This window comes from Musa acuminata, chromosome BXJ1-4, assembly GCF_036884655.1.
Source record: "Musa acuminata AAA Group cultivar baxijiao chromosome BXJ1-4, Cavendish_Baxijiao_AAA, whole genome shotgun sequence".
Taxonomy (NCBI): domain Eukaryota; kingdom Viridiplantae; phylum Streptophyta; class Magnoliopsida; order Zingiberales; family Musaceae; genus Musa; species Musa acuminata.
The window spans coordinates 28,910,454-28,933,761 of record NC_088330.1 but is presented as its reverse complement, the minus strand read 5'-3'; the positions used below and the strand labels follow the sequence as shown (position 1 = coordinate 28,933,761).

The window sequence follows — 23,308 nt, the reverse complement described above, 5'->3', positions numbered from 1 at the left end:
ACATCAATTGAAATAATTATTTAAGTCATTAAAATATGGAAAATAATATAAAATTAAAAATAGATAAAGTAAAAACGTTTAGAAATAAAATATATTTGATGCAAAAATATTCTTATATCTTTAATACCTCAAACATGAAACCAAAATATAAAAGATAAGAGGTTATATGAAATTATAATAGAAAATTTTAGTGAATATAATTATTTCGAAATAAATAATAATCATTATTGTGGCTTTATTACCTTTCTATTTACCATGCAGGTGAGGTATTTGGTAATGCAAAAAGTAAAAAACAAAGTAACTAATTCTTAGCCTTGTGCATCCTTGTTTCCTTAGTGATCATGGACTACTAGATTGCAATTGCTTCCTTTACATATAAGATAATCATCTATCATTCTGTTGTCTAAATTTTTTGGGCCATATAAAATTATAATAATGTGTTGAAGGTTCAGATGCAATTGCATCTAGATACCATGTGATGTCCTACTTCTACATACCATATTGATCTGTCCATATAATGTTTTTCTTGTCCATGCTTCATAGGATTTAATGTCCAAGTTCAACCTTGAGGTTGAAGATGTATACTAATACAAAACTCTTTAGACAAACTCCCTATAGTTTTAATATTAGTGGCTATATTATCTTTAATAATTTCAATTTACTTAGTGCATATACCTTTCTTTTCTAAAATTCACCATAATAAATCTTTAGAAATTTCATTATAGACTTTCTCTATATTAATAAAATCCATATACATTTTTTCTTCATAATATTTTATTTATTTTTAAATAAATAGCTTATATTGTTGATCTTTCAAGTATAAAACCAAATTGATTTTAAGATATATTCGTTTCAAGTCTTATACAACTTTTGATAACTCTTTCCCAAAGTCTTATGTCCTCATATCAAGGGGCACAAGGGTCCTCCGAAAGACCATGGGCTAGGCAAGGTTCTGAATACCATGCTGTATCAATGTATCGATCAACTGTTGGTACGGTATGTACTGAGCTGTATCGAGCTTATTGACATACAGTACACCGAGGTGTACCAATGTATCGCCCATACCAGTCCTCTATTGGACTATTATATATCACTCGTATCGAGCGGTACGGTACGATATTACAAACCATGGGGCTAGGCTAGTTCAAGTATGAACTTAAAAAAAAAAACCAATCTAACTTATAGTCACCCAATTAGGTGGAAGCTTATGAAACCTATTGACCCTCCCCAGACCTCGTATTGGTGAGAGTCTCTTGTATTGGGTACACCCCCCTTTTTACTACATTTAAAATATTAACATGATACAAGAATGATAAAAAAATTATCAAATAAAAAGGTCTCATTTAACTATTTTATATTTTTTAATCACATATTTTTCTAACATTAATTTTTCGGTGGACCATTAACATAAAAGCCTTTTGGTCAAACATGGAATACCTAGATACCAACCTTAGATCAACCATGTGTATGTCAATGAGTCATTTATGGAGATGGGGAAATGGGTTAGCATTTAAATAAAATACCCAATAAGTGAACAAGCCTCTTTCATCGAGTAGGTAAATAAGACTTGAAACACTTTTAGATAATTTATAATAATTTTATAAATAAAATATTTATATGCATTAGGCTTTGAACATATTAACATAATTTATAATGGATCAATAAGAACAATACATGCATTTTGCATAAGAATAAATTAATATATATCATATACTCAGGTACTCATCTTCTTCTTTTTAGAAAATATAATAACTAGACACTTAGGTACGTATTAAATCCGTGAGGATCAACCCCACCCTATGAATATCCTTGCTGGACTTAAACGTCATTCCACATGTCGGGTCATGGATTTGCATACATTTCTCATAGGATGACAATATCTTAACCCTCAAATTCATCTGATAAGATATTTTTTCTTTAATTCTCCTATAAGGCCACTATCAAATATAACTCATATTACCTTATTGCCTCGACTTTTTTAGACTTAAGTATCATCCCTTTGTTGGTCCGATGGTTTACCACCCTTGGAATCGGCAATGAGGTATAAGCCTTTTTATTTGAATTATTAAGAACCAACTTGATTATATATATATATATATATATATATATATATATATATATATATATATATATATATATATATATATATATATATATATATATATATATATACATACATACATACATATATACATACATACATACATATATATATATATACATATAGTATTTATTTATTTTGATTGCATGTCAAATTGTTACCATACATGCACTTCTAGAAATGCTAGATTCATATTATAAAACAATCATGTCACAAGTCAGGAAGACTACTGCTATATAATTATAAGAAGATAAATAAACTATGATATATCATGGAATTTAATCAACAAATATAAAATACAAGCTCACCCAATTTTGATATTCAAAATAATATTTAAAACTTACTAAATAATGGAAAATATTTTTAAAACATCTAATCAGGTCGACAACTCATTTACCGCCGATCCAAGTCCAACTCTAAGCTAATCACTTATAACTCTAGTCACTTTATTAGAATTTGTTAAGGTATCCAAACCATTCAGTCGTTGCAGAGTATCATGCTAATTTAAAATCCAAGTATTTCATGAATGGCATGTGTCTTTCTGTTCTAGCCTGCTTCACCTAACAAGATTCTACGCATTATACATGCATCCAACAAAACCTTTGCCTTCCCATATCTTGTCAACTAGTATAACTTTCTCTGTAGACACTCGAAAAACAGGACCTTATCAAAATCTTTAAATATAGGTGAAATAGCCCACAAGTTAAAGAACATTTAGATAATCTTTTGCAGAAGCAATATTTGATGCACAATTCTACCCATTGATCTACAATGGTGTACTGGTTACAGCTTCTTCAATATTCTTCATCTCTATAGCATTGATCCCCACCTAACCCCGTTGTTTTTGTACTGCATTAATTTGGGGCATGAAGTCACCCCTTTCGAACAACTAAGACAGATTCTACATATGTCAACCAATTAAAACATCTTTTTCTAGTTTGAAAACCAATGCAACAAGTGACCCAGATGGGGTTTCAGATAACGAAACCTTTCTTCAAAGTTGTTTCAGTCAAGACATAGGTTTCATGAGTCCATCTTTGTTCCAACATCATCCTTCTCTCTAGCTTCATAGGTCTCATGGATCTTGCCCATGTAGGAGAGGGCCTAATTGATGAGAACTTTCAGATGACGAAGCCGGGGTAGAGACATGGTAGAGATATTGATGTTTCACCTTCTCTTCATCACATGTTTCCATCATTTGACACTTAATAGCATTGTCGAAGTGTGTAAGAGCAGAGTGTCTCGATCTCCAAGCGGTTAATAGAGAAGAGATGGGTAGAGGAAGTGATGTATGATGGTAGCCGTCACTTTCAGTTACATTTTGTAGGCTATAGTATATTTAGGATTTTCTCCCAAGGCGAGGAACTTATTAGCAAATCATATCCTTTTCTTTCCTAAATTAGGTCTTGTCTCATAATGTAAATCTATTGATCTCAATGGATAATTTAGTCAAACAAAGAGAATAATAATAAATAAAAATAATGATAATATATTATCACCATAAAAGAAATCGACAATTCTTTAAATAAATTTTTAGCTAAATGTGCTCAAGCAAATGTGTCAAATAAGCTGAAGTTGAACAATAATTTCCACCTCTTAGTGAGAAAATTAAATTATTAATTTATAATTTGATTGTTTAGTAATCAATCAAACCAAGCCAAAGTGAAAATTAAGTCTAGTAAAAGAGATATTCAAGTTTAGTCAAATCAAATCTAATTATTTGGGGCATCACAAAGTTTTATAATATGATTCATGATTTTAATTCTTTTATAATTAGAATAGTTTTATATGTCACCCTTATTTTTGTAAATTTATAATTAGAACAACTTTGTACGTTACCTTTATTCTTGTAAATTAGCACTAAAAAGCTCTTTCTCCATTCATGAAGCATCTTCCTAAGTCTCGGTTGTTTGTTAAATAAAGAAGTTAACAATGCTATTCCTTAGTCTCCTAAACTTTTCTAGACCTTAACGGCATACCATTAAGTCCCTCACTCTTAGTTACATTTTTTAAAGCATTTTTTACTTCATTGTCTGTAATTTTATGAGCAAACTAAATCTATGACTAGACTCTATCGTTAAAGCTAAGTTATCCGTGGAATGTTCATTAAATGCTTTATAAAAATAACTTCATTTTTAATTTCATGTTCCTCTATCTTTATCATTAATGCATCTAATTTTACCTAAATCCTTGCATTTTATTTCTATATCTTTAGTAATTCAATATATATCTTTTTCCTATCACTAGTACCTATCTTATTATAAAAATTATTATACTTTGTACCTTGCATACTAAGAGCCCTTTTAGCCTTTTTTTTTAGATTTTATATAGCTTTTAAATTTCTCCTTATTTTTATAATTTTGTCAATCTTTAAAGTATAATCTTTTAGTGATAATTATTTTTAGAACCTCCTCATATCACCACCAACTCTCTCGTAAGGCTATGCATCTACCTTTAGTCTTGCTAAGAATCTCCTTCATTAAGTTCGTAATCTTATTGCCAATTATAGTCAAAATAATGTTAGTATTAGCCTCGTTTAAGTTCTAAACCACCACCCTTTTCATCCTATTCTTAAAAATCCTTACATTATTATTTTTAAATTTTGCCATCGAGTCCTAGTAAATTTTTCTGCTACCTTTTTCCTCTCTTATTTTCTAGAACAAATATAATTTCTTTTTCCAGTTTAGTCACATCCCACCAAGATGATTAATTGTGTTTCTTTTATTCATATTATTAGGGTTCACCTTATTGGCCTATATTTGTGTATCGATCGATCAGTGATACAGTATGTATTGTTCTATATTGACATACCATGTGTTGGTACGGTGGTGCATACTGATGATACAAAAAAATGACCAAAAATAACTGTAAAAATTCCTAAAAATAAAAAAAAGTTAGATTAGGGTTTTTAAGTTAAAAATAAATATAAATTTAGTACAATTTTACTAAAAATAATCTAAATTAGGAAAGAATAATGACATATCTCTTTTTTGGGCTTTAAAGAGTAGCTTTATGGTATGTTCCGAACCATCCTTTCATTGATATTGAATTATCTACAAATAAAATATTTGAATTTTAAATTATTTGTTAAGCAACTTAAATTTTAATATTCAAATGAATCAAGTAATCGATCAATAGATATACTTGGTTCTACCACCAAAAAGAATGATAGGACTCCACGGGCAGTAAATCGGGATTCTCGATTCTATGTATTTATATATTAATTTATTTGTCAGACTCAATTTTGAATTTGATCCCATGACATAATGTACTGATACACCTTATGTCATTGGTGCGTCAATGTTGTGATGGTCATAATTTAATCGATGTGAGCCACACATGTCCGGGGCGGCTCTTGAGACAAGTACAATTGTAGTATGTAGTGGTGCGAAGATTGGAGAATAATGTAACTTCTACTTTCGCCACTGATCTATTCCTCTGTATCATAAGATCGATCACCGTACTTTTGCTCAAAGAGGAATGACCAGCTATCATGTACTGTTGTTGGCTATAAGATTTTCTATAATATGATGGTTGTGAATACAACAAGCTCCGCTCTATGTCTACTTCGTGTAGTCTCTACTACTTCTGCTCAAAATCATCCACTGCTTTCCCCTTCCCCTTTCATGTAGAAACTTGACCAGTATTTCGTCGAACTCTATGATTAAATCTTAGTTGACACATATAAAATATTTCTCGGTCTATGCACCACCCTCAAACTGTGTATATGGGACCATTGACTCCTCGACCGTCATCATTCTCGGTCGAGGCACTATTGTCCACATCGTTGCCATGTCTTCGGACCGAGCGGGTTGTTGAATGCGATTGAGGTGTCTCATCACCTAATTTGATTCTTTCAAACGGTATGACTAATGTTATTGCCTTCCCCTTTGCCTTTACCTTTGCACTTGCACGTTGGGTGGACGACTGTGATGGTTGGGTGTCTCTAGTTCCTCGAATAGTCTGACTCGATGTTGTCCGATTCTTTTTGCCACGTTTTGACCGAGGGCGATCTTCCTCATGTTAGGGATGTGCTTCCTCTTTTTCTATTGCCTCGGTGATGAAATACGAAGGATGTGGAGGGTCTCTCGCGTCATCAAATAGAGGACGAGGCGACGTCTCCTCTTTTTTGCCCGTAACGTCGCCAAGGCGACATCGCCTCTCTTCTCCCCACGATGTCGAGGATTCTTCTCCTAGCGTCGAGAGTAGTCGCCAATAGATGAGGAGGGAAAGCGGCGTCGATCTCTAGGTTCTCTTCTCCCTTTTCTTTCTTCCCTCGATTAATACCACCCTTCTCCCTCTTCTTTCTTCTCCCTTGATCACTGCCCGATTTAGGACGGTAGCGGGGCGGAAATAGCCCTAATCAACGGTACCGCCTAGGAGTGGGCTGTCATGGACTTAGCTGGAATTATCTAAGTCGTGAGGCACTCTTGCGGCAAAGTCACGAACTTAGATGAAGTTGCCTAAGTCGTGAAGCACCTTTGCGCCAACTCCTCGGACTTAGTTGGGATTGCCTAAGTCATGAGGCGCCCTTGCGACATATGCATCCGCAAAGGTTCAGCCTAGTTGCAACCTCGTACAGGTCCCAAAGAACCTGTAAAACAGAAAGTTGATTAAATTGAAAACGAGTGACGGACAAGTCTCGACGTCTCACGAAGAGGGAAGTTTTACAAGCAATTCAGCAAGCACCTTAAGTGCAAGTGAGAAAAGAGAGAAAGGAGAAAACAAGGACTTTAGAAGGTAGAACGAATAGTTGCAAGTCCACAAACAACTGCTCACCGGGTGCTGGGCGCGAAGGCAAGTTCCCGTCAAGTTAACGTGCGAACTTGTGAAGATTTTTCAACGCCCGAAAATATACCAAAGCCCCATCCAGCCCTGTGCCACCCGCGGGGTTCTAGGGTGCTGAGATGGCTGAAATTTTGCGTGCAGCTGCGGCGTGCAGAAAACAAGCTGTGGCACGTGGAAACGGAGTTATTTTGGGGCAATTAGGCCCGGCGCGGCGAGCGGTCGTACTGCAGCGCTGCGAACTATCGTTGCTTACATTTTCTAAGCAAAAAACACACAAAACCAAGGTAAAACATGTTGCCATGTCTCTGTAGAAGCATGCAAAAGCGATGGACGATTCGTTGAATGAAGTTGTTGCGGGTGCGCAACGACCGTTCATGACAGGGCAGTCCGTGTACTGGTCTACTGACGGACCGGTACGTACCGCTCGGTACAGGCAGTATTATTCGAAATTCAAATCCTTGCTCTAACATCAATTGTGAATCTTCATTGTAGTATTGTAGGTCAATGGTATCAGTCTCTAGTTCCTTTGGCGCCTTGTCCAACTTGGCACACCACAACCTTAGCCGTATATTATAGTGAACATATAAACCAATTTCTCCAACCGCCTATGCGATAGCTGTTGCGGGTCTTCATGCGAATCAATGCGAACATTAACTAGTTACATTCGTAACCATTCGATGTCGTCATTTGTGAAAGTTCACGGGCATCAACTTTCTTTAAATTTGGTGTGTCCCCTCTAAATTGTAACCATCACTTGATTGGAAAAAGATATAAATAGGACTTTATTATCATAACAAATAATTAATGTCAAATTTGGTTCATAATCAATATTTAATTGACCAAATATGGATCAAATTTCGATCAAATATACTAAAAAATACATTAATTACAGCAGTAACATAGTTAATTAAACCCTAATTTGTCCTCTTTCACTACTATAAACATGTCAAACACCCTGATAGGTATAAAGATATTCAATTATCTTAATATCGATCAAATTTTGATTAAGTCATCATTAAAATCATTAATTACAGCATTAAAAAACTTAATTAGAACCTAATTAAACCTGTTATACCATCAGTAAATCACCTTAATATGCATGTAATACAAAGACTTAACCCATTAGGTATCTAATTTAAAAACAATCAGCATTAAACACACTAATCCCAACATTGAAGATTTTAATTATTCCCTAATTAACACTATTCTAACAATATAAAGACCTCAAACAATATATTGGACATTGAGAACATAGAATAGGCTTAATATTCTTATAAATCATCAAAGATCGAGAAAAAAAATACCTTTAATTAGAAAGTTCCTCTAATTTAGGTATTAACCTTCCCTAATTAGCCTCTCAAGCTTGATCTAATCTACAAATTTTAGCTTTATGAAGTTCAAGAGAGTGCAAATGAGAGAACAAGAGAATATGTGAGTGAGAAAGTGATTAAGAGAGTAGATGAGTTAGAGAGAGTGAAAAGAGAGAGAACGAGGGAATAGAAAGGGTTTTTAGATTTGGTTCAAACAGTCAAATGGATCATTTGAATTCAACAAATCCTAATCATTGATCAGTATCGGTCGAATCTGACTGTTGCCGATCAATACAAGTCAGTAACGATCGGATTTTGATCGTTCCGATCATGACAAATCCCGTATCAAGCGCTCTGGGGTCCCTTGTTATGGATTCCCCGGTATAAGGTGGTCTATGTGCCAGTCCCCTGTTGAACCGATATGTACTGCCTGTACCGTCCGGTACAGGTTAGCACAATGAACCATGCATACTATATCTTAATATCATGGAAAACTTGATTATTAAGCTCTTTAAATGTTCTTCCTTAGATATTCCTTCAAACAAGAAGACTACAAGTGTTATGATCCGACTTCAAAGAAATTACATTATGGATGTTACTTTTGGTAGAAGTCTATATTTTTCTATAAACTCTTCTTCAGCATAGTTTATGAATTTGGACATTTTAACCATATCTTCCTGTTTAAGACACATCTAGCTCTATATCCAACTAATTCTATGAATGTGGATGGGATAAATTGTGTCTTCTCTGCACTGCCGCTGTGTTTATTGCAAAAGGTGGCCCAATCACTACTTGAGCATGTTCAAGTATCCAAGTTTGATAATAGGTACTAAATTTAGTTCTAGCTCCTTTCCTAAAATAATGATTTGAGCATGTTCAAATAAAATAATCACTCACATTTGAGGACCTAAATCTACCAATTGATAACTTATCTTCGTAACATAGAACTGTCTTTACAATATTATGTCCATTTGAAATTCAAAAAATAGCCCATGAGGTATTTAGAGAAAGGAGTTGGAGAAAAGCCATGACGGAAGTGAATTCCTCGGAAAAACAATGAAAATCATTGAACTTCCAAAAGGAAAGAAACTAATTGAATGTAAGTGGGTATTCACTATAAAATATAAGGGTTGTTGGTACTCCAGAAAGGTGAAATTATACGAGATTCGGTTTGTAACCAAAGGCTATACTCAAACATATGGGGATAGACTACCAAGAAACCTTTCACTTAAGTTATACAAAATTAGAATATGATACATGTATTACTATATTTTAATAGATAATTTGGTTGATCTCTATAGTAATTTGATATTAAAATTGTGTTTTTGCATGGTAATCTTGAGGAAGAAGTTCATATGGAAGCACCTTTCGGACTTGATGAAGGATTTAAATATAATAGCGTATGTAGAGTAAAGATGACATTGTATGAGTCAGAACAATCTCTTGGAGAAATGGTTTGGTAGATCTGCAAAATCAATGAGAGAGATGAAATTTCAATAGAGCTGAAGTGATCATAGACTTTTTATCAAAGGGTGACCAATTGGTAAAATTTCATCCTTAATTGCATGTCGATGTAATTATCGGAGTCTTTTTTTCAAAGGGTGACCAGTTGGTAAAATTTTATTTTTTAATTGTATATGTTGATATAATTACTATTGGCAATTACCTTGAAGAAATGGAGACTCCGAGATATACTGGCAAAGAGTTTGTGATCTAAGATTTGGATAAGCTCAAGTATTTCTTGGGTATTGTGACAGCTCACTCATGGAAATGAATTTTTATCAGCAAGAAAAAATATATCATTGGTCTTCTAAAGGAAATAGGAGTGTCTGGATGCAAAGTGCAAACCAACTGGAAACACTTATTGAACAAAATCACAAGTTGGATGATGGTATGGAAGACACGATTGTAGACCAAGGGAGATGTCAATTATTTGTTTCGCATAAGGTTTGATATCACTCATGAAGTATGGTAAGTTGGTTCATGCATTCTGCTAAAAATTTCTTCTACAAGCAGTTCACAGTATTCTATGATATCTAAAGTCCATTCTGAGCAGAGGTATTCTATTCAGAAAAAATGTGCAGTTGGGTGTAGGCAATATAAATTGGGCTGGGTTGCTGACATGGAAGGGTAAGAAGCAACTAGTAGTTACTCGATAATGCAAAGATACAATTTAGAGCCATGATATTCATGAGCTATTATGATTGAAAAAAGTAATTGTTATTGAGTTGGAGTTAAATGGGAAGGAAATATGAAACTATATTGTGATAATAAGAAAATAATCAGTATTGCCTATAATTTCAACATGATCAGATAAAGCACGTTGAAGTGAATCAATATTTTATAAAAGAAAAGCTAGATAGTGGATTAATCTATATTTTCCCTTATATCAACAAGTAGACAAGTAACTGATATCCTAACTAGAAGTCTTCTGAGTCATTCTTTTCAAGATATTATTGGCAAGCTGGGAACTGAAAATATTTATTAACCATCTTCCTATTTTGTTTACTTTCTTGTAAATCTAATCCTAATTTACAAGGATTATTTAGGATTTTTCATAGTTTCCCTATTGTGGAAATCACTTGCTTAAATTTGAGGAGATAGTTTCCTAATTTTGAGAAGATCAGTTTCCTGATTTTGTGGAGATTAGTTTGTTGATTTTGTATGATTGAGTCTCCATTTGTGCAACTGTACTCTATAACTTCTGTAAGTTTTCTAAAATCAAGTGAATGATAAAGAATTTCTTTCTGCAACCATTAAAACGTAAAGGAAAATAAGAGAGAATAAAAAGAATCACATCATGTGCACTCATATAAGATTGATCTAGCTAGGACTAATTGGTTGCTGCAAAGTAAAATGAAAAGTATTCGAGTCTCAGAAGCTTCCTTGAGAGCAGTGATCATCTTCAATGGAAGTACAAACCAAAGAGGGTCAAATATACCCAAGTCTATTCAGCTTTATAGCCATGGATGGAGATCTCTTCGAATTACCTGCCATAGAAATTTGCATTTATTTCTTCCAATTTTTAACTATTAACTTACATCAGAGTTGGCAAAATTTTCTTGTATTCCAAAGTGGATGAAGATACCTTAGACATCTGGGACACTTCTTATATGTTACATAATAATGTTCTAACAGATTTCGAGTTTATACACATTTACTTCAGTTTTCTTAGGGGGTTCTGTTTTAAAATGTTCCACAATTCATGAAAATTGCCTCCCTGACAAAAAAAACAAATAAGGGGAGTGGTGGAATTGCTCGGAGCCTTTTGGCACTCTAGCATGATTGTGTGTCTCAGGAGTCCCAAGGAAAGAAACAAAAAGGAAATTCCCAATCGATGAAGTGCTATGCAGTTCTCAGTGCCAGAAGCATTTGAGAAGGATCACAACCATTTTGCGGTGAGAATGGATTGGTAAAAGGTTAACCCACCATTGTGGTGACGTGATTATTGCCACCAATGCAACCCCAGCTTCATTTATGAGACTCGCTCGGTGTGAACTCAGAATTTGCTGTGGCGTACCTTTTCCGTGAGCCCTCCTGGATATTATTTTATATACTTACTGCTTGTTTGTTAAGTGTCAAATCTGTAAAAGCCAATCGACTCAAGGTAGTAAGTAACCTGACAATCGATGTCCAGGAATGATGTGGAAGCACAATCATGCAAGTCCATATAACGCTTTTCACAGCACGATTCTCCTGTGACGAACAGGAATCTTATTTACTTGTTATATTCAATGGTCATAGGTCGTGGCAACCTGTTAATCTAACATGTTTCGCTATGCTTTCAGGAACTCTATCTAGGTCATAGGAAGAGGCCTTCCCAATTCTATGATGTTCTCCAAGCCACCTGAAATGCCCCATCTGCATTGTATGTATTGTTCGCGCCAATAAAAGATTCAAGGGCCGGCACCTTCGGAGCCTTTCAATTTTAAGATGGGATGATGCTTAAAAGAAATATTCGTAAAATATCGAAGATTTGGATTTGTTGTTGTTGTTGTTGTTGTTGTTTGCCTGGTTTGTGTGTACCGCGAGGACACGTGTTCCTCAAAGCAAATGGAGTTTTCAACAGAGAAAACCAAACTAAGGTTATCTTTTCTGTGGGTAGAGAGAGATTTGGTTTCTGTTACTATCCCTATCCACCACCCGTATCTTTTCCTTGAAGTCGTACCGCGTCATCATAGCAGTTCTTAAAAGTCAGTCGTAGCCGGATAGGATCGGCATCCTTCCACTTTGGTGTAATGAGCCGAAGCCACCTCACCAAGATAAGATTTTACCAAGAACCGCACTATCTGCTGTCGCCCCACCATGCCTGTCTCGATCTTGGCTCATCCACCGTACTTCCCAAGGACACAGTGTCGCTTCCACTTCCCACCAATGAACCCTCCTTCGAATTCATTTACATGCCGACTTCTTTAGAAAACGTAACGCACTATTTCTTGTTTCCCCATGCCCTTCGTCAACAAGCGTGGCTGTTTAACCGTACTCTGCAAGGACGTATAAAGATATTCCACTTACCACCACCAACAAACCCCCGCAAGCATCTCAAGGAGATAAGACCTTTGAAGAATGCACTCTCTTTTGTCGGTTCATGCCGTCTTCAAAGCTCATTGATTGTACGCTTCGAGGACACACCGTATGCTATCTTCATCTTTTACGGAAAGAAATGGTATGATTAATGCATGGTGGTATGTCCAGTTAGATGTTCTAGAATTCAAAGCCCCTGGCGGGCATAATCGTAGATATGGTTTACTCAAACTTGAGCACCAAAATGATTTGTTTATGTGCTTTTTGTGTGTTATAATGTCTACTATATTACACCATGGAGTTGTCTATCAAATACAAAATTATCGTTAATTTTGAAAGAATAAGAAAGCTTTTCTTATCATGTGAAAATATATTTTTGTCATGATTTTTCATCATTTTAGAATAAAATCAAATCGGAGTCAATATATGAAGTTGGGATATCACTGTTTTCTTTAGTACAACTTTACAAAAAATAGTATAATCACATTCATTCAGAACTAGTGTAATTGGAGTCTATATATGATTTTTTCCACTGAAACTTTCCAAGCCTCCATATTAGACAATGGAAGGGTTCTTCAATGGATTAAAAATAATAATAATAATATACTTCATAAAATATTCCAAAATCATATCGAAAGCAATGTGCAAGGTCTTCAAAGGAATTCAATTGAATATTACTTTATTTGATGTGATTATACTATTTTTTCGAGAGGGTAATGCTGTTCATAAATACTCTTAAAAGAATAGCATAACTCAGATCTGCATATATTTTTTAGCCAAAAACTTTTTCAAATCTTCATATAGGAAGTGCTTTTTCTTAAGAATAAATGGATTATATTGTGCATATATTTTTATAAAAATATCAGATTTAATGCATCATAAAATCATCAAAAATCAGTGTAGCCTTGCATTTTACATCATTAAAAGTAAAAAAATACGAAAAATAAAAATAAAAAGGGATATGGAAGGTATTGAGAAGAACTCAATGGTTTTGATACAGTTCAATTTTTTGTTCTTTTAAATCGAAAATCTTTTAATTTTGGGATGTGTTATTAAATGCATATTATATTATTTTTATTCCTTAGAAAAACCCTTTCATTACCTTACATGGAGGTTTGAAAATTAAGTTATTTCTGTACACTATAAACACAATATAACCTTATTCAAAATTAGTTTTACTCGATCCATATATAACTTTTCTATTCAAAAACTTTCCAGACCTCCATATAAGATAATGGAATGGTTTTCGAAGAATAGAAAATATTACATGTTTTTGGATAAAAAATCTCAAAATTATCAAAAAGTAGTGTAATTGGGCATCTTATATTGAAAATAAGATTAACAGCAACCCGAAAGGTATTTAAAAGAATAAAATAAAATAAAATTTTATTTCACCAAATTATATTATTTTTAAATAGAGATACGTTATTTTTTAAAATTACTAAAAAACAATATAAGTTCATTCAAAATCATTATAATTAGGGCATATATACGAGTTCATTACCAAAACCTCTATATAAGGTAATTGAAGAGTTCTTATGGGAATAAAATATATGATATGCATACTTTTTTAATGAAGAATCTTAAGATTAACACACTTTCCAAAATATCAAGAAAATAATGTAACAGGTCATTTTACATCATAAAACACATAAAACTATACGAAATGATTTCTAAAGTCTTGTTGAAAGCTTATGAAAAATTCAATTGAATATAGCTTGACACACTAACATCGAAAAGGAGTTACCTTGTTTTTAAATACTATTAAAAGATATACCATATTCAAAATTAGTATAACTAGTGTCCATCCGTTCACCCAAAACTCTTTATAACCCATATAAGGCAATTGAAGGATTGAAATATTAAGATTGATAAGTATTCTGAGATTTATGAAGCTACTATTATCATAGGAGAATAAGATATCCTAGAATGAGAATGATTTCTCGAAGAAAACTTTAGAAATTAGAGTTTAGTTCTTATATAAATATCTCATTTATTTTTAGGTTTTGATGGAGATGAGTCAGATGTGAGAGAGATTTTGGATGCTCTTGGATTTTTTTCTAGAGTGTCTAGAGAGGGTGCTCATTAGAATTTCTAAAGAGAGTGAGAGAAAATATATAAATTCTTTATGTTTTATGTAAGAGGTAGTTTACTTGAGTGGGGATTTTAATGGTCTCATATAAATGATATCACATGTTGAAGAATTTATTTATTTATTTATCCTGAATATAGGTAGAGAATTATCAAACTATGTTAATCTAACGTGGGTTTCTTGATATATTTATTATTTATAAATTTTTGAGGTTTTCTTTAGTTTACATAAAAATATAATATGCATTTTTGAGAAAAAAATCAAAATTAACACACTTTCAATTTAAAATTATCAAAAATCGGGTAAAAAAGAATTTTAAAAAAATTCAGATTCAGCTGACTATGACTTCATTTGATTTAGTTATATTGATATGAATAAAGTCAGATTTAATTACATTGGTTCTGAATAAAATCACAGTATTTTAACTATATAATCTCTTTCAAAAATAGTGCAATTAAGGTCCGCATAACTTTTTTCACACACACAAAAAAATAAAAAAAAAAACTTTTGTAGAAGGGTTTCTCGATGAATATTAATAAAAAATATTAAAATTAATACACTGTCAACTTAAAATTATACAAAAATTATAACATGGCATTTTACATCATAAAAATTATAAAAACCATCAAAGATAATTTAAAAGCATCGTGGAAGGTCATCAGAAGAATTTAACAGAATCTGAAAAATAATTCTGGTTTATTTTTATTTTAATTTACTATTTTAGATTTGGGTACTATTTATAGGAATAAAATATTTTTATAGGCATAATTTAAACCCTTTTGGATTGTAAAATGACGAGATAGGAGTTGAAATCTGAGCATATAAGATTTAAACTAGTTGACAAGAGTTTCTAGCGGATCTGTCTCTAGATACTAGTAGTGCCTAGTTAACACTTAATTACTTCTTCCTCCATGGTTACCTTCTTCATCCATTTATTTGCAGAGCATAAATTTTGCTTTGGCTATTAATATTACGTCGAGGACTAGTTTGAGACTGTGTGTGGAGAGATGGCCAAAGACCTATTTTGAGCTTGATTTTGTGCATCAATTCAAATTAAGGAAAATGCAGGTGATTTGCGTGTAGCTGCTCATTTAAAACTTTCTATCGACCTGACAATGATAAACAATAGGCTCTTAGATGATAAGAGAATCTCATTTTTGCATTATGCATCATACATCACGCATCATGTTGAGCATTCATCCTCATTAGTTAATAATCATCTGCTTGGTTTGAACGAGATTTCAAGTCTTTGTACTTTGCCTTGATAAGAGAGAGAGAGAGAGAGAGAGAGAGAGGAAGGACATTGGTAGCTATTGGTGAGGTGAGGCCCCAAGATACTATAAAGTGAGCTTCACCGTAAGGGAGAGAGGGCTACAGGAAAAACTTACAGCGACAACCTCCTTGGCCACAAACAAAATGTCCCGAAGGAGAGAAAATAGGTTATGTGAGCTCTCTGTAGCCCTTAAGGATGGCAACACCTTCGGCTTGAGTGGAGCAAGTGACAAAACATAGAGAACATTCAGCTGCAATCAAGTTACCTTGTACATCCCTAATAATATATCCATAGCTTTAGTGTTGATGGACAAGTTCCCATCACATCTCTTGTTGCATCGGAGGAGGTCATCGGTCGAAATCACCACCTTCCTCCTCCATAATGAAGAAGCTTTTTGTTTTGGAGGTTGCGAAAGCAGGAGTTGTTGCGATTTAACTAGAGACGTTAAAGTGAAAGGCCACTGATACTTGGTCGATCATAATCTGGAATAAGGTTGGAAGGATGCATTTCAAGAGGCCAGGAAATCTTGATGCCAAGTTTACCATGTCTACAAGGGTCAGAATATTGCTTGCACATATGACAGATATCCGTTTGAGAAAAAGTATTCTAGAGATATAGATAAAGGTAGGTGATCTGTTGAGCAGCAGTTTCAAAAGAAATATTTTGGTTTTGGGTTAAACATTTAGGCTCTACATAAGCTTTCATCATCAGGGTGGGTTAGTCATCTTCGTTTTTGTGACTCTCTTTTCTTAACACAAGTGATCAACACTTTTAACAAAGGCTTATTACCCATTTGGATTAAAGGGCAATACCCAAGATTCATCATCATCAGGGTGGATCGAAATATAAATGCTTTGAATCATCTGAATTATCAAGGGGTGAAACGATCTTTCAAAAATGTGAAAATTCCAATTGTTTTAGGAGAGTTGAGATTTAGGGTTGAAGAAGATGGACCATTTAAAGAGAGGAATGTTTGAGATTGCAAAGGTCATCTAAAGTATTTTTTTAAATAATAATAATAATAATAATAATAATAATAATAATAATAATAATAATAATAATAATAATAATAATAATAATAATAGTATATAGCATATGTATATTGATCAACTAAACTAATCAACATTATCATTAAAATCTAAATGTTCCTATAAGTAAAAACCATTGATGATAATGGGTATCACATTTATAATGTTCGTCCGAGTGAGAATAATGAATAGTCAAGTCTCAATGGTCGAGTCTCATCCTACCTTAGGATGAATCCACTAAAAGATCTCAATGGTATTCCGAAAAATATAAAAAGCTTTTACGACTTTTGCGATGACTTTTTTTATGCTCAAAGTTAAAATATTATAATATTTAGAGGGAGGTAAATCTTCATGATCCTTGAAAGAAAAAAGATATGTTATATTTTTTTATTTTTTTAATTATTTTTTTAGTTATTATTGTTGCTTGTTATTATATAATCGCTTTGCTTTATATAGAGATAGATTTGTTTAGTATTAAGAAAATTATGATACGTCATGGGAGAGGATCCTCTTTATCCTATATAGTATTTAAAGGATATTATTTTTGTAGAGAAGAGTCATAGTGATAAAGTATCCTATGAGGTAGGAAAGGGATGACTCAAACTCACCTAGTTGATGAAGTTTACCATGGTTCCAGAGGTTGAACTACATGAGCATAGATTTGATATAACAAAAGTATTAACCTAAAAACATAAAACAATGACGAAAGCTATCTATCTCAACAAGGCTTTCTTATTAATTTCTTAAAAACATAAAACATAAAACATAAGCCATGCCCATTTTCTCTAGTGCATACATGCCAAAAGCCAAGAACACTGGGAGTGATAAATTTCTTTTAAAAAATAATTTATTCTATAATTATTATAAAATTATAGGTCATACACGAGAAGTGTTAGAAAGTTCACTTAGAACTCTTCCTAAAAAAGTGGAAGAAGAACAATTAAAATCAACATATGACAACTACGATCATAAGGAATGATCAAACTAAACTAGCAATAGTTTCATACTTGAATTAGAATCTATATTTTCAAATTCTACCCATAGTCCAAAAGTTGTAGAAGAATTGTTCACTCTCAAGATTAGAATGAAACAAAAGTGACATTGATGCGATCATTAACGTTAGAAACTAAAAGAACCTCATTTCAACAAGCTTGGACTCAAAACCACTTCTCATTTGAAGCTAATATCCTATCGGTTGAATCTATAAAAATATTAAGACAAAGATAGATCGTCGATGCATATTCAAATTTGTGGTCACTAACAAATACATCGATAAGGTGACATACGAGATAGTGTCTCTTAACATATGTCAAATAATCTTCAGCAGTTTATACTTGTGGGACTGCAAGCCATCTACTACCATCAACCCCAATTATATATATTCCGAAAGGATGGAATGAATATCACATTAAGAATGACAAAAGCATATGGTTAATCGACCTAGTAATAATCATCCAAGCAAAGAGGATGGTGAATACGTGCCAAAAGTTTATATTGCTCATCTGATCGATTATAATAGCGAGACAAACATTAGCTTTGTCTTCAACACATGAAATCATATAAGATAAAGACCTATAGTAGTTCATCAAGTATCTAAAGCTATTGAAGAATACAATGGCCTTCCCCTGGAATATGTAATGGAGTATGAAATCCAACTTATCTATGATAGATGAAAAATAAAAAAAATTCAGAGTTAGTTTATTATGATTATTGAGAGTGGCATCATTCAACTAAGTAATTCTCCTTATGGCTCGCTAATAGTGATAGTGCCAAAGAAAGACTAAGCTTGGCGTATGTACATTAACTATCATATCTTAAACAAGATTATGGTGAAGAACATGTCGGAAAATCTAGGGGGCGACATCACAAGCGCAACGAAAGAACATTAAAAATAAAATCTTCAATTTTCCAAAAGATGTGTTCATCATCTTGCGAAGATTGGTGCGTAAAAACTATGAATATGAAATATTGTGTTACCTATGGAGATCGTATATCCCTAAATCCCTGTAAATCTCTAGGAAATGGTGAAGGAGGTCAAGCGTCCTCCTCTCTAGTGATGATCCACATAGCAAGGCTTTGACAGCCTACTATTTGAGGAGGAGAAGGGGAGAAAAATAGGAGAGACAACCCAAAAAGACTCTAGCCTATGAACCATTAGTTTCCTCCTATTTATAGAAGTCTCCTATCAACTTAACCCTAATGGATCCTACCCTATTGAGTATTATATCTCCATCCAACCACCTAAGCCTCTTAGATTAGTGGATCTCTATCCAATAATCTCTTATTGGCTCTTATTAGATCTCATCCATAGGATCATTGGATATCTAATAATTCAGGGGCTTATTGGATATCTAATAAAATATGGGTTCCGACGGATATCTCATATCTGAACATATACTCATCACAATGCCTACCATATATGTGTGACCCTCTAGGCCTAATATCGAGCTGGTCGTGAGTCATACCTGTCAGAACTTCTTTTGGCTCAGTGAATTATTATCTTCATAATAATTCACTCGACTCATCGACTATGGATGTACTAGGTCACTACGCCGTAGTCCCTAGACGATACAAGGGAATCCAATCCATTAGACTTGTCTGTTCTCAGTTACCATATATCTATAGTCCCTTATTCATCTAATATCCCAAAAATCGTATACTAGGCATGGTGTTATCAAAACCATACGATTTTTGCTTGAGTCTCGCTCTAATCAGATTCTCCTGGAAAACTTTTTTTCTCTCAATCTGAATGATCCTAGCTAGAGATTTGTCTAAGCAAGAATATATGAAATATTTCTCTCATTACTCTGAGAGTGGATGATTCTCTATCGACACTTAATAATCCTTGTAAGGTTGGCTACCACTCCCGATGACCAATTGTATTAGATTTGGAACCTCCAGACCTATAAATCTGGTATCAAAGAATGGAGTACTCATATAGGACATCCTTAGTATCTTAAGTCTAAGGACTAGATACACTACTAGGACTATGAAATCATTGTATGATAATAAGGCATCATCAACTATCCAGCATTCTGTAAGCGGATCAATCAGTGAACTCATTCTCCAATAAGCACTTGTACTGTATCTCCAATGTCCTCACACGAGCAGTTATGAGACTAACTGCATCCATCATATGAATGAGTATACAACATACCAGTCTGTCTGGTTATCTCAATGTCCCTCTTGAGTAACCTATAACCGAGATTATTTAGGATCTGTGTTTAAAGGCGAATTGGTCTCATTATCATGAACTCATCACGATCTGATTCCCATTTTACAACTCCATGGATACCATAATATATTCAAGCAATAAGCAATATAAAGTGATAAAATATCAAATTATAATAATAATAAGCAAAAAGACTATGTGTCAAGTCACACGTGCTATCCAGGGCACCTATAACGTGATTAACTTACATGGCACCTATAACTAGCAGAACCGATAGTCGCTATCATAAATCAATGACTTACTGGACCAATTATAACTTATCATAGTCTTCTCAAAATTGGATTTCAAATCAAGATATCATCAATTTTGAATCCGAAAAGAAGATACTTGAAAAATAGTATTAAAGATAAGTCAAGGCCCGTTTGAACGATTGGTAATGCCTTTTGGCCTATATAATAAACCAACCATTTTCATGTGACCCATGGATGATGTGTTGTGCTCTTATATCATAGATTTCATCATTTTCTACCTCGATGACATCTATAACAAGTCATAGGAAGAATGTTGAGCACGTGTGAAAGGTATTCGAGCTCATGATGAAATACTAACTATGGCTTAACATAAAGAAGTGTGAATTTGACAAAAGAAACCTTATCTATCTTGGCTTTATCATTAATGGAGAAAGAATTCATATCAACTTGGACTAGGTCAATATAATTCGAGAGGAGCCAAAATTAAGAATGATCATAGAAGTTTGAAGCTTTCTAGGCACATGTCAAAACCTACCTGAGATCATTTGAAACTTCTCTATTCTTACAGCTCCCTTACTAAGGCAAGTAAAGATTTGAGTGGATGAAAGAGCATGATGATATGTTCCACTTGTTGAAGATGAAAATCAATGGGGCGCTTGTGCTAGCCTTGCCAAATTTATAATAACCATTTGAGTTAGAAGTGGACACATCGGGATGTGCAATGAGAGTTATTTTGATGCAAGATAGTCAATTTACGACATATCAATTTGGGATGTTATAAAAATTTCAGAAGAATTATTTAACTTATGACAAAGAATTGAAAGTGCTATACCAAGAAATTAAACATTGACCTATATATCTCCTAGGAAAGGAGATAATTGTCTATGCCACAATTGACCATTTCAATACCTTCATATGTAATCTAAATTATAATAAGAACAACACATGAAGTAGATGTCATATATATAATAATTCAACTTAGTGATCATTGCGACCCCCGATTGTGAGTATTTGCTCTAAGGAGAATTGCTAATTAAAGTAAGAATTGACATGAAATTTATACTCCAAGGTGAATTGCTCTACAAAGGCTCAACTTTGCTTATCAAAGAAAGCATATCACGTAAATTGAATACGAAAAGCATATGCATCAAAAGTTGATGACACTTCACTATGAACAAAACTGTGATGATTCTACAACATGTTTACTAGTCCGGCATGCAAGAATAGATAGCTAAATTGGTGCAAGGATGTGTCCTTGGCAACACTTTAAAGTTAGCCAATGGGAAATTGAAGTTGTACACTCTACTGTGCATTTTGTTGCAACTATGGGAGAGCATATCTATTGATTTCTTGATAGGTCAACTGACGATAAGATGAGTACATGATTATCTCTGTGTGATGGTCAATAGGTACACAAAGATGACTGTAGTCATGCCTTGCCTTGCAATCACCGAAAAAGGAGCAACCCGACTATTTTTTTTTTGATAACTATGGACACATTTTGGCCTTTCAAGTTTCATCATGTCTGAGCATTTCTTAAGCAACTTTTGGAGTTTACTATCAATCACGATGGACACTAAGATAAAAAAAAGAGCATAGACTTCCATCCACAAACTGATGGTCAAATTGAAGTAATAAACCCACATCATGGTTCATCTCCTTCAAAGATACAACTCTTTATACTTGAAGACATAGGGTAAAAACCTATCGTACATTCAATTTGTTTTTAATTAAGAAGCCCTTTTGAGCCCTTTTGAGCTATGCTCTTTTGAGCTATAGTTTATGATCGATTTAGAATTAGCTACATCTAACAAAAGCAATACAGCACAATAAGTCGAAAAATTTTTAACGAACATTTATAAGGTGCATAAAAAGGTTGAAAAGTAGTTTCAGCGAAACTAACAAAATTACAAGAAATGGCATGATTGATATATGTTGAAAGATGATTTCATAAAAGAGACCTTATTTAGCTACACCTTGGAGAAGAAAAGCTAAATGGAGAAGGAAAGAAGCTAAAGGCCATTTGATATAAACTGTTTAAGGTCTTGAAATAGATTGGAGATAATGCATGTCATCTTAACTTGTCACCCTACTTGTCACCCTATATGGAGATGTATTTAGTTGTGAACATTAAAAACTTGAAGTCATTTAAGTCTTCAATGCTAGATGATGAGTCAAATGAGATGCTATTATCTATCGAAGAGTTGATGACCGATTAAGAAAACTTCTTGAAGAAGGCACTATCATAAAAAAAGAAGTCTACTACCATCTAAGAAGCATTTAAGTTATCTTCTGAATTAGATGCAAAGGGTAGAATCCAAGTGTAGCAAAATGGTTCAACAAAGAAAGTGTTGAAGCTGAGTTTTTCCTATTTCAAAGTAAGATTCAATAGGATATGAATCATTTAAATAGGGGAGCTATGATTAGGGACGATCATAACACCACTCAACCAATTTAGTCAACCCCTATCCAAGAGCTTCTTGAAGACTCGAAGCCCTATTTGGCTAAGCCAAATCTGAAACATAACAACCTACTTACCTTAGTCCAAGTCCTAATAGAACATGGATTATGGCAACCCTCATCCAGATATGGGGCAGCCATCATGCAATGGAGTATAGTAGCCAATGAGCAAAGAGGTGTAGTAGCTCTACAAGAAATGTTCTTAAACCCTAAGGACTTGGGGTGCCCCTCGCCCGATAAAACAAGTGGTGCATCTCATCTAAAGATAATAAAAAAGTCCTAACTATTCTAGACGTCAAAGAGAAAATA

At 33.7% G+C, this 23,308-nt stretch overlaps 1 protein-coding gene across 2 annotated transcripts in view; it reads left to right on the top strand.

Moving 5' to 3' along the window:
* LOC103981926 (fatty acid amide hydrolase) overlaps nucleotides 1–12,309 on the top strand; it is a 71,715-nt gene extending 59,406 nt beyond the window's left edge. Inside the window, exon 20 of one of the 2 annotated variants that reach the window (XR_010501936.1) lies at nucleotides 11,988–12,131. Coding sequence is in view for 1 of the 2 variants with exons in the window: in XM_009398692.3 (XP_009396967.2) it covers nucleotides 11,988–12,050 (63 nt within the window). In the remaining variant the exon portion in view is untranslated. Of the gene's footprint in view, nucleotides 1–11,987 lie in introns of both variants that reach the window. The other variant, XM_009398692.3, reaches the window with a different exon arrangement.
* The last annotated feature ends 10,999 nt before the right edge of the window (nucleotides 12,310–23,308 follow it).